At 45.2% G+C, this 11767-nt stretch overlaps 1 protein-coding gene across 1 annotated transcript in view; it reads left to right on the forward strand.

Annotated features, from left to right (window-relative positions):
* The window catches only part of AIFM1 (apoptosis-inducing factor, mitochondrion-associated, 1), a 17234-nt gene extending 6040 nt beyond the window's left edge, over positions 1-11194 (forward strand). Inside the window, exons 6-18 of the mRNA XM_009334709.1 lie at positions 13-93; positions 225-355; positions 1168-1258; positions 2036-2120; positions 2782-2858; positions 4059-4167; positions 4871-4978; positions 6024-6112; positions 6193-6333; positions 6879-7021; positions 8866-8990; positions 9576-9772; positions 10963-11194. Of these exons, the coding sequence (XP_009332984.1) occupies positions 13-93; positions 225-355; positions 1168-1258; positions 2036-2120; positions 2782-2858; positions 4059-4167; positions 4871-4978; positions 6024-6112; positions 6193-6333; positions 6879-7021; positions 8866-8990; positions 9576-9772; positions 10963-11034 (1449 nt within the window). The 3' untranslated portion in view covers positions 11035-11194. The remainder of the gene's footprint in view (positions 1-12; positions 94-224; positions 356-1167; positions 1259-2035; positions 2121-2781; positions 2859-4058; positions 4168-4870; positions 4979-6023; positions 6113-6192; positions 6334-6878; positions 7022-8865; positions 8991-9575; positions 9773-10962) is intronic.
* Positions 11195-11767: the final 573 nt, after the last annotated feature.

Below are 11767 nucleotides of genomic sequence, written 5' to 3' on the forward strand. Positions count from 1 at the left end.
GACTATTCTCATGTACCTTTAATACTTATAGGTGGAGGACCTGCTGCTTTTGCTGCTGCCAGATCCATTCGGGCTCGTGACCCTGGTGCCCGGGTAAGAGATGCCCTGTTCCAGAGCAGACTTGTGTGGATGACTGAATACTGTGCTTGCTTCAGAGCCTCTGTCATATGTTTTGCCGTTTGCCTGGCGTCGGTACAGCTGATGTGTTTAATGACCAATTAAAGGTGCTGATTGTGTCTGAAGATCCTGCCCTGCCCTATATGCGTCCACCTCTTTCCAAAGAACTGTGGTTTTCAGATGATCCAAATGTGACAGAGACTCTGCGATTCAAACAGTGGAATGGCAAGGAGAGGAGGTATGTGTCACTTACGGGTGGCAAGGACGAAGGAGAGTGTTTAATGAAAAGCTGACGATGATCAAACTGGTCTTGTGAGAGAGCCACTGCAGAGCTCTGCAGGACCCCAGAGTGCTGTGTGGACAAATCACTAGGTAGATTTCTGTGTTCGTGTCTGCTATGAAGAGAGCCCTGGGGTGTGCATGTGTCTGTGTGCATTGTCGCTAGGCTGATCGAAGAAGGGACAGAGCATCGCATGCTGTGTGCAGAGCTTGTGTGTTGTTTTGCACTAGAGTAGCTGACCGACCACCTTGTGGAATCCACGAGACTCCATGATGTAGGCTGCGGACTCGTGGAGCCTGGCTTCCCAGAGATGCTGAGATGTTACAAACAAGTCAGTCGAGCACGAAGGAGCAGACTGAAAGGTGTGGCAGTGCTGGCAGTTGTCAAAAGGAGTGCTGCTTCGCACACGAGAGTTAGCTCGGTACTTAATACCTCTTGAATCTTACTGTGATTCCCTTAGACATACGCCACCACTGGCAGAAATCCTGTGAAATAAGTTAATAGTAAAGGTGAGGGTATAGCTCCATAGTTTAGAGCAGAGCTCCAAGGACCCTGGGTCACATTTGATTCTTGTGACTTTTGTGATAAAGCCTTACTGATCTAAACCCTTGAACTTCAACAGTGTGAAGACCCTAATTCTTAAAAATAGATAAATAAGAATTCTGGAGCTTGTTATGGATGCACAGAGTTGTCTTTGTATCATTGGTAATTGCTGAATAGCTGGTATCACAGAGAAAGTGGAACCCATTTGATAATGGAGCTTTTTTCAGTATATATTTCCAGCCGCCGTCATTCTATGTGCCTGTTCGTGATCTGCCTTTTGTAGAAAATGGTGGAGTAGCAGTTCTCTGTGGCAAGAAGGTGGGTACAGCACTAGCTATTGTTCTAGCATCATACAGTTCTTCCCAAGCACAGCCTGTGCTCTAAGCTGACACTAAACAACCGTAGATGGTGGTGTGGAGGGTTGGCTGAGGAGGAGAATGTGTACAAGTTTGGGAAAAGTGTATATGATGAAGCAGGGACTATGCTAAACTTAAGGACAGCGTGAGTGAAGTTTGAAAACAGGAGAAGCTATGAGGAATAGTAGTGAGCTGAGGGAAGATGAGGAAGGGGGAAGGATAAGTCTAGAGTTTGGGGACAGGACGAGAATATGTAGAGCTTAGAGACAGGGTGTGACAAAATGGGAACTAGGCTATATATCGGTCAGAGGGTGAGGTAAGGAGAGTAGAGTGATCTGATTAGTGGGTTATAATGTGAGCGAGAGCATTGCGCAGAAGCAGCAGGAAGGTGGAAAAGTTTATGGTGAGGCTTCTAATATGTTTGCTTCCCCAGTTTTTTGTACGTTGCTAAAATAAGATTGCAGTGACTCCTCTTACTGCTGAACTTACACTAGGTGTCTGAGTCCATTTCTTAGACTCAGATCCTGGGAAGAGCAGCCTGATCTATGATGGCTGCCAAAGAAGTTGTCTCAATTCCTACTTCCAGTCTTCTCCCTTCCCCCCTCCCACCCTCCCTAAACTTAAAGGTGGGAGAATGTTATTTCCAAGTTTGCTTCTCTGATCAGTAGTCTATGCAGTTTAACTCGAATGGCCTACAGTCCATGGAAGCTTGAGCTCTCCTGCTTGTCTAATTTTGCAGGTTGTGCATATGGATGTTAGAGGCAACATAGTGAAACTCAGTGATGGTACCCAGATATCCTATGACAAATGTCTAATTGCCACTGGTAAGTTGTTGGATTTTTTCCTGTTCCTTGTCTTGTGCCAGCCTTTTTATTTCACTGGCATTTATCTGACAAGGAGGTTTCTGCAGTATGTGTCAAACACTTCGTAGAGCAGTCACATGAAGGACAGTCATACAGACAACGATGCCACTGGGTTTTTCACCTGCCTCACATCAGCCAGCTTCTCTGGGACGTTCGAAGTTTTGCCCTGTGAAAATCAGCAGGGAAGGAGGAAAAGGTGACTTCCCTAGCAGCTCAGTAAAGGAACTCCTGGACAGGCCAGCCTCTTTAAATTCTGCCTGTAGCAGGCAGAAGAACCAGCTCTTGCTTGGGCAGGGCACTGCTCCAGCATCTAACCCTAGCAGTTCTACAGCCCTCTGTGGTTAAAATGGAACTGGCTCTCTCCAGTCAGTGGAGCAAGTTGTATAGCATTAGATCTTTTTCCCCTGGGTGACTCTTGGGTCACCTGCTGCTCACGCAGAAGGTCTTGTATGTTAAAAACCCAGACGGCAACAGGGAATAGAGCATATTGTAACAGTTTGGAAAGCACAGTCCATATTAAAGATAGCTTTGCATTGTCTGGGTAGCCAGTGACATGGCCATGGTATCATTAGTCTCTCTTTCTCTCTCTCTCTCTCTCCCCCCCCCGCCTCCTTGTCCTCAGGTGGTTCCCCAAGGAACCTACCCGCCATTGAAAGAGCAGGAAAAGACGTACAACAAAGGCTGACACTGTTCCGAAAGGTAATCTACAGGTGCTGCTAGTCCTGCGGTGAGGTTGAAAAAATCAGAGCCACTACCACTATTTTCAGCTTTTTAACTCCTCTGCTTTGGGTCCAGGACAGCCTTGCCTTGGCAGCTGCTTCCCTCAGCTGGTAACCAGGAGTCCATTTGCTATTTATTCCTTTTCCCCAGGCAGGTAAACAGGGTAGAGTCTACTAGACCGCTCATCTGCTTGCCTCAGGCCTGAGAGCTGTAATAATGTGATTTTTTTTGTTTGTTTGTTTTAGTTTCCCTCCTGTATGACTTTGCTGCACCTTCCAGGCCTTTTAAAAACATGAGCAACGTAAGCTCTGCAAATCAGTTTGGACTGTAAGCAGTGTGTGCCTTCAGGACCACGAGTAGATATAGGAAGCTAGCTTAGTACTCCAGGCTGGCACTCCTCTTGAGTAAGAGTATGCCACAGTTCTGCAGCACGTGGGCCAGAGGTTGGCCTTTGGCCTGAGACAGGACAGAGACTGCTCTCGTGCTGTGAAGTTTTAGCTGAGTAGGAAGTTGAGTGTTCATGTTAGCTCTTGGATTGGCTTAAATAGTTTTCTGGTGAACTAATAAACTGATATCCGTGCCTTCTTCGTGGCGTTTCTTCACCTTCATCCTGTGCTTTGGGACAAAGTGAATAAAAGACATGGAAGTTGGTCGATGGCCTTCTGTTTTTTGCTGTGGAGTTGCTTTTTGTTGACATACTCTGCTTTCTTGGAAACATGGGATTTAGAACAGGCATGCAACCTTCTCCTTAGTCTCATTCAAGGAATGAATCGGGAATAAGAAGCCAAATGGGAACTTCCTGCTCTGTGCTGGACTTCCCCTAAGGTCTGGTCTGCTCAGCTGTGGGAAGGGAAAGATGGATGACGTGAGCTGTGGCATCCTTGTAGTACTGGATGTGCTGTAGTACATTTGTGTCTAGAAATTTCATTGTAATTTCTCTTGCAAGTTAGGGGAAAATGCAGGAATCTGAGATTGTCTAGACAGGGAAAAGCTTGCACAAACATTAGGAAGCCAGAGTTTTTTCTGTGCAATAGATGAACAGGAGGGAGGAGAAACATGTTTCCCTTTCTAAGTTGGGGAGAGAGTTGCTCTTATTTCAAAGGGAGAAATTGGAGAAAAATATCTTCTGCTGCCATTCCAGTTTGAGGATATTTGAAATGGGAATTAATCTTCTTACAGATTGAGGACTTCAGAAGTCTCGAGAAGATTTCAAGAGAAGTCAAGTCCATCACAATTATTGGTGGTGGTTTTCTCGGCAGTGAGCTGGCCTGTGCTCTGGGAAGAAGAGGTAAGTGTGCTTCTGCAGGCAGCTTGCCTTCAGCTGGCACCTTGACATAGGTGATAGACATTGAACGGAACAGCCCGACATTATAAACTTCCTTTTCATTCCCCGACTGCTGAGTTTTTGCACAGACTTGCGGTTTGCCTGAAATAACCTTAACACACGTGTGTTTTGTTGGCTATATGGCCTGACCTGGTTTTCCGTTTTCTCTCTCATTAGCTGTCAAGCAGCCCCTGACCACAAAAGTTTTTGTAAGTTGGGGCCCCTGGAAGCTCTGCAGGCCAGTGCATGTTGCAAAGTCATTCCACCCTGAAAAAAGTTCTATTTGCTCTCTCAATGCTAAGAGCCACCCTAAAACTGTTATTTCAAGGAGGTTGTGAACAACTGGATTCTTATTGTCAAGTGCGCGCAGCTTTTTGAGTAGTGTTTTTATGGTAATTTTTCTAATAAGGGAAGTTTTCTTCAAAATACTAAGCATTTTACTTAGAAGTCTGCTGTCTGTTATCCTAGAGTTTGCAGGTGTATGTGATACAGTGGCCAGTCACTTTGTGACTCCTGTGGAAAATCTGGGAGCCAGAACTCCCAGTTTTGGAAACTTCTGTCAAGCTCCTTGCGTAAAGTAAAGCATATATATGCTTGTGTCCTGAAGTCTGTGCTGCTGCTCTTTATCCATGGGTTGTAAGAAGCCTGCTCTTTGCTTTCCTTTCAGCACGAACCAGAGGCCTGGAGGTGATTCAGCTGTTTCCAGAGAATGGCAATATGGGCAAAGTCTTGCCTGAATATCTGAGCAACTGGACCACAGAGAAAGTCAGAAGAGGTGAAGCTGCACTTCAGTGCTCCTCCTCTGCGAGTGGCAGAGCTGTGGTGTTTCGGCCAGTGGCTGTTGTATAGCTCTTCCTTGTGAAATACAGCTCTCTGCTTGTTTTGTCAGTGGAGTCTTAGGAAGACTGGGTCCCTTGCAAGGTGGCCCAGGTGCCGAACAGAACAAGCTGCAGTTCAGGCAGCTTGAGTAGCACGGAGCTGCCATGAATTTCTGGCTTCTTAGCAGTTCCTCTGGGAAAGCCAAGCAAATACGCATGCTGATGCCAGTGAGATTTTCCCTCTGGCTGTTCCTGCACAGAATGATCCCTACTACCATACCTGTGAGTTACTTTGGCCTCTGTAATCTGGAACCAAAGTTGTCTTACGATAACTGCCTGTTCTCTTCTGACTTGCTCTAGACTCAAATAATTTTACTTCTGACAGCCTAATGCGGTCAGCCTAGAGTCACTTTGAGAGAAGGGTTGTGTAGCCCCATGCCTTTTGCATACAGCTTTGTCAGGCCAGCTGCTGTAGTGTTTAGCTGATAAAGTCGGTACGATCTGAGATACCTTTTTTCCATTTGCTATATTAAGTGCAGAATATATTCCTGTGCATTGGTAAGTGTAGTGGGGACAGAGGGAGGAGGGATATAGTTGGGGCTGCAGATTGCAGGGCCTGATAACCACAGGTCTGAGTTACTTTCTTTTGTTTATGGAAGCTGCCTTGTCGGACCTCTGGGTCTGGCTGTGACAGAGCCAGAATTGAATGTCCTTAGTGCCTGAAAACCTGTCTTGGGGAGTTCTTTGGGATGTGTCATCATATGAGACATGTACTTTTGATTGTCATTTAAGTAGCTCTTTCAAACTTTTCAGCTGGGTTTCTTTCTCCTCATGCTTCACTCAAAACTGTACTGGCACATGCAGCAAAGATAAGGTGGTGTCTCTCTTGGTTCCTAACCTGGCCCCTGCTCTGCCTGCATCTGTTTGCACCAAAGATGCCTGCTTCAGCTGAAATCTGTCTACTCCTGAGCAAGCAGTTATGTTTCCTATGTTTGTTTGCAGAGGGTGTTAATGTCATGCCTAACGCTGTGGTCAAGTCTGTCTCTGTCTGTGGCAATCGGCTGATGATTAAACTGAAAGATGGCCGAAAGGTAAATTTAAAAGCAGGGAGAGGGTAAGGTTTGCAGGGGCATTGAGAGAATTAAGATAATAATTACGAATTCCCAAACAGGTGGAGACGGATCATATTGTGGCTGCAGTAGGGCTGGAGCCTAATGTGGAATTAGCAAAGTCAGCTGGGCTGGAGGTGGACTCTGACTTTGGAGGGTTCAGGGTGAATGCGGAGCTGCAGGCACGCTCCAATATCTGGGTGGTGAGTATGTGCAGAGGAGTTTTCTGTCTGCTGGTTATGCTGATGCAATCAGAATGCACAGATTTATGGGGGCTGGCATACCTCGATTAGATGAATGGGGCAAAAAATAGCAAGTAATGAGACCAATTGTAGTGCAGATCCTGCCGGCAGCCATGGAGTCTGTTCATGCACCACAGCACGCTTTGTTGCTGTGGTAACGACTGTGCGAGTTTTTGAATATTTATGCTGTGTAAGAAGAGTTGGGGTAACCTAAAGATAGCACAGATTATTGCGTAAGAGGCCCTTTGGTGAGAGTCAAGACTTTGATTCCTCTGGAAAAACATACCTGATGCTGTCTTATTTTTCCAAAGATCGGTGAAAAGTGCTGAGAAACTGGGGCCCGTGTAGCTTGGGGAGTGGGATGATGTGGTGGTGGTGTTTGGGGTTTGTCAGAAAAACTCAGTTCGTAGTTCCACTTTGTTCTCTTCCCAAGGCCTTTTTTGTTTGTGTATTAATTTAAGCTTTCAATGTCAATGTTCAGTCCTCACTGAATGATTCTTTTTAAGGCAGGAGATGCTGCCTGCTTCTATGATATCAAACTAGGTAGGAGACGTGTGGAGCACCACGATCATGCCGTTGTGAGTGGAAGACTAGCTGGAGAAAACATGACAGGAGCTGCGAAGCCCTACTGGCATCAGTCCATGTTCTGGTAACGTTGATTTCTTCTTTTGGTATTTCTTATTTGGCCATGTTGCAGGAGCTATGACAAGATACACCTTGTAAAGGTTTCTGTTTCCTGAGTGTAGTGAAACTACTTCAGCAAACACCTTGTACAGCTTCTTGTTCCCAGAAGCTCAGGGAATGGGAGGGCATTTGAGCATTCACTGCTCTGCCCTGAACTCTCTGGAATGTTTTTCCTTCCTGCAGATGCCAGTTTCTCCCTGCGTGAGTCCCATTCAGCGAAGCAAGTAGCAATAAAAAGCAGCCCCTTCCTCAAAGCAGGCTGATTTACAGGTTGAACTTAGAAGCAGCTTTTCTGTTACAATTATTGAAAATTCCCCAGCATGGTCTGTTGGTTTCAGTTGTGTTGCACCTTCGCTGATTAGCTGAACTGATGCTTTAGTAGCAACGCATCGCTGCATCCGGGAGCGTACATGAAAGTTTGTTGTTTTCCAGAGAGAGGTATCAAGAAAATGGGCAGTTCTGCTATATCTTTTTGAAGTTCTTTTTAAAACAAAATACACACACACACACACCCCAAACAAACAAAAAATAACACACACACACACAAATCCTAAAGCCTGTTAGCTCAAGATCAGAAATTTAAAGTTAACGGGAGTTTAAATATGGGGAAAGGAGTTTTACTTTTCTTGGAGAAATCCCCTCAAAAATAGTTATGACTTGCTATGGTTTACCTGGATACTTGGTCTATACTGGACCCAGAAGAGTTTCTCACTTCACTTTTAAACAAGGACACAGAAGCATCCATTTCAATTGTGTGTTTTCCTTGAGGATACTCTGACCATGACACAGATGCAACTCACAGTCAACTGCCTGCAGTCTTGTGTTTTGCTGACAGGTGTTAACGCTGGGGGTTTGCCAGCCCTCACTGGGTGAGACTTCCTTCTCCTGTGCTGAAGAGCTGGCAAATAGCAAGAACTCCTCTTGCATTTTTTCAGGATGTTCAGGATCCCTGCTGAGCTCTGACTTACCCACTGCTGGGTGCCTAGTCTGGTTAGCTGGCATATTATTGGTATTCCTTTCAGTAAACCCAGTCTGTGCTGGAGGATTCTGGCCAGAAAGGTAGTGATGTACATATAGAGATATCCAAATTGTTTTGTGGGATGCATTTATTCCCTCAGCGTAGTTGGGAGCACTTTTGACACGTTGTACTTACTGGACCCCAACAACAGCTGCTTTGACTCCTATAAGCACCCCAGTTCAAATTCAGCTGGTGCCCAGTTCAAGGAGGTGTTACAGCGATGTGTTCTTCTCTTTAATATTCCTTAAATGCTCTCTTTGAAATATACACTAAATAATTGTCTATGCTGCAAAGTCTAGTGCTTATAACTCAGCATTGCCAGAAGTTTGCTCAAATGGTCTTATTAGGACCCGGAGGAACACTTGGTTCTGCCCCAGCTCTGTCTCCTAGTCACATTGGTACTAAGCAAGCAACATAGATTTTTGCAGGTACCTACTAACTGTGTGCCGATACTCACGTTTGAATGCTGAGGTCAGATGTGTGACTTTCTAAAGGGTCAAGATATATGCAGCTTTTGGAAGCCACCCAGCTTCCTTCAAGGGAGCAGGCCTTAAGTATTTTAAGTTTTTCTTCATTGAACTGGTTTCTTCTGAAACTGATGGCCTTAGACTTGCTGTGTCTTGAGTCCTTGTTCCACACTAATGTCTGCAGAAGGGGCTAATGTGTGTCAGCCCGCGTACCATGATTTCACTCGCACAACACTGTCATTAAGGATTTGGGGCTGGATGGAATTGCCTTGTATTTGCCTCACTAATGCTACAAATGATTTTTTTTCCCTGCTTCATTCCTAGGAGCGATCTGGGCCCTAATGTAGGGTACGAAGCCATTGGCCTTGTTGACAGTAGTTTGCCAACAGTAGGAGTCTTTGCTAAAGCAACAGCAAAAGACACACCGAAAAGTGCAACAGAGCAATCAGGTAGGGCTATAGTCATGCTTGGGAGCTGTCTCCATGCATGAAGGTTTTTGTGTCTCACTCTGTGTAGCGGCCACAGAGTCAGTCTGATCTCACTGTAGAGCACTAGGAGACATCAATCTGTTTGCTTCTTTTTCTAGACCAAGCTTTAAAGGCTGGTTTTGATATTAAAATGTGATTAAAACGTAACATTCTTCCAAGAAGACATCATGTAACTCATTTACCAAAATTAAAACTTTTTTCCTTGGTGAAGCTTAATTTCCTCCATAGCAATAAATTGATCAGTTTTTGCACAAAAGAGGTTATGTAGATCTAAGCATATTTATTTTGTATATGCTGCCCGGAAGAAGTAGACTGTTCTGTCTTCTGCATTTGGTGATGGAAGTTGGGAATTGTCAGTGTTGTGCTTCACGTTAGGATTGCTTCATTCTCGTGTTATTGCAACGTAACTTCTGCTGGACGCAACTCAAAGAAAAACGCCTCAGTCTCTTACAGACCCCTGCTCTTTAGTCTGCTTTCACCATCACAGGCAAGTAGCTGCTGCTTTTTTCTGCACTGGATGTTTGATATCTCTTACCTTTGCATTAGGGACAGGTATTCGCTCAGAGAGTGAAACAGAAGCAGAAGCCTCAGAAGTTCACATTTCTCCAAGCTTTTCACCAACGCCTCAAGTTCCAAAGCAAGGAGAAGATTATGGCAAAGGTGTAATTTTCTACCTCAGGGATAAAGTTGTGGTAGGAATTGTGTTATGGAACATCTTCAACAGGATGCCTGTTGCTCGAAAGGTCAGTACAGGACTAGTATGCTGAACAGTGACGCTTGCTTAGATCGGGGATTTTCTTGTGGAAAAATCAATCTACCAATTTAAAATGAGGATAAATAAACGCAGATGTTCTGTCAGGAGCAGAGCTGTGCAATATCCAATGGTAGCCCTGTCTCGGGTGAATTACGGGAGATGTCCTTGTGGTTTTCTGCATATTTGCTCAAAATTCTTACAGAAACAACTTGCATCAGGTTTATGCTTCAAGCCTTGCCTTCGCATGGCTGAAATTTTGGGTCTGTAGTAAGTACAGGCAAGAATCATATGTGACTGAGCATCAGAGTAAAATGTCCTATTTTTGTGCTACTTTGTCTAATGTACAAGTGTCTAAAACAGTCTTAAACATCTGTCATCCTAGATACACAGCCACAAAAGGTCAGGGTTAGAAGCAGCCTTGAGTAGGTGCTTAGTCTATCTCCATCCCCCATAGTCTGTCTCCATCCTCCAAGGTAAGATCAGCTATGCTTAGGTCATTTTTTTTTAACATCTTTGGAGAATTTCAGTAGGTTAAACTATGAGAGTGACTCCACGCTATCCCCAGGTGATCTGTCCCAAAATGAACTATTCTTAATGTTGGTAGTTTCCATTGGTATCTAATCTGAAGCTTTCATGGTGCAGTTTAAACCTGTTACTTCTCCTGCCCCCATGAAAGAGAGATCCTTTCCTTCCTTCTCTTAGCAGCCCTTCCTCTAAATCAGAGCGCCAAGTATGTACAGGATCCTTGGCCTCTTAGTCTCGTTGCCTGAAAGATAGGTTTGCGAGTTTAAGCCACTTACACCGGCTCCTCTAAGTCAACGCAACGAGACTGGCTCATCTTCTCAGAGTTGAGACGAATCACTTTTTGAAGATACTTGTTCTTCCCAGCTGTAAAGGGAAACCCAGACATCAGAAACAAATCCTACAGGGACAGTGAGGTTGGTTTTAACTCCGGCCATTCCTGTAGGCAGATAATGCTACATTTAAGACTCCCATATAAATTTGGCTGTAGTAAGTACTGTTGTCATGTTGTGGACTGCTTAAGTTGGCGAGTTGTCATCAGCAGAGCTTCAGAGAGGATCTAAGAAACTGATCACGTTGGCTGGTGATCATGTACAGTCTTGCAGCACTGGTTGTTTATAGTATGTGCAGGTTTTAATGCATTCTTCCTTCCTTCAGATCATCAAAGATGGGGAGGAGCATGATGATCTCAACGAAGTAGCAAAGCTTTTCAACATCCATGAAGACTAAACTCCAGAATGGGAACACTGCGATGGGAGTGAGTAGGGCAGCGGGGGCCGCTGGCTGTGTGCACCCCTTCATCTCGGACAACTTTCTCTGAGTACTTGTGAATATTTCCAGTCACCTAGAGTTCTAATATTTGCACCAATAAAGTCAGATTGTTCTAAGCTAAATGCCTTCTTCCTGCACCTGGGTGTTGCTCGTTTTGAAAGGGGAGTATGGTGCCTGCTGTTGTCAGTTTTTCCCTTGTATCAACAACGGAGAAGCCTGCAGAGCTGCCTCTTTTCTTGCAGCGCTTCCCAGCTGGTGAGCTTGCAGCCTTGCTGGCTAGCTGCGTGGAGGGCTGTGCCCTTGGCAGCAAGTGCTGCCTGTGTAGGAAAAGTAGATCCCGATGGGATGAAAGAGTACATGATGCAGTGGCTCCCGTGTAAGCTTGCATTTGAAGCCAGGTGTGTGCTCCAGCCTGGTGACCAGTATAAGATGGGGTATAGAAGGGATGGGAAGAATAGAGAGGCTTAGAGTTGCTAAGGTGGGAGATAAGGGACTAAATTATGAGAGTGATAGAGGAGGTGCACTGATGCAGGTTTGGAGAGCACAGGCTGAAGTGCGTGAGGAGAACCAGTCACTGGTGATGCTGGACCCAGGGTGTGTGATGATGTCAGGAGCATGTTATCAGCTCTGCAGCCACCATGTGGGAATTGGGTGCTTTCTGTTAACACTGAGCTCTCGGCTGCATGTACCA

Source organism: Pygoscelis adeliae, unplaced genomic scaffold (assembly GCF_000699105.1).
Source record: "Pygoscelis adeliae isolate BGI_AS28 unplaced genomic scaffold, ASM69910v1 Scaffold412, whole genome shotgun sequence".
In the NCBI taxonomy this organism is placed as follows: Eukaryota; Metazoa; Chordata; class Aves; order Sphenisciformes; family Spheniscidae; genus Pygoscelis; species Pygoscelis adeliae.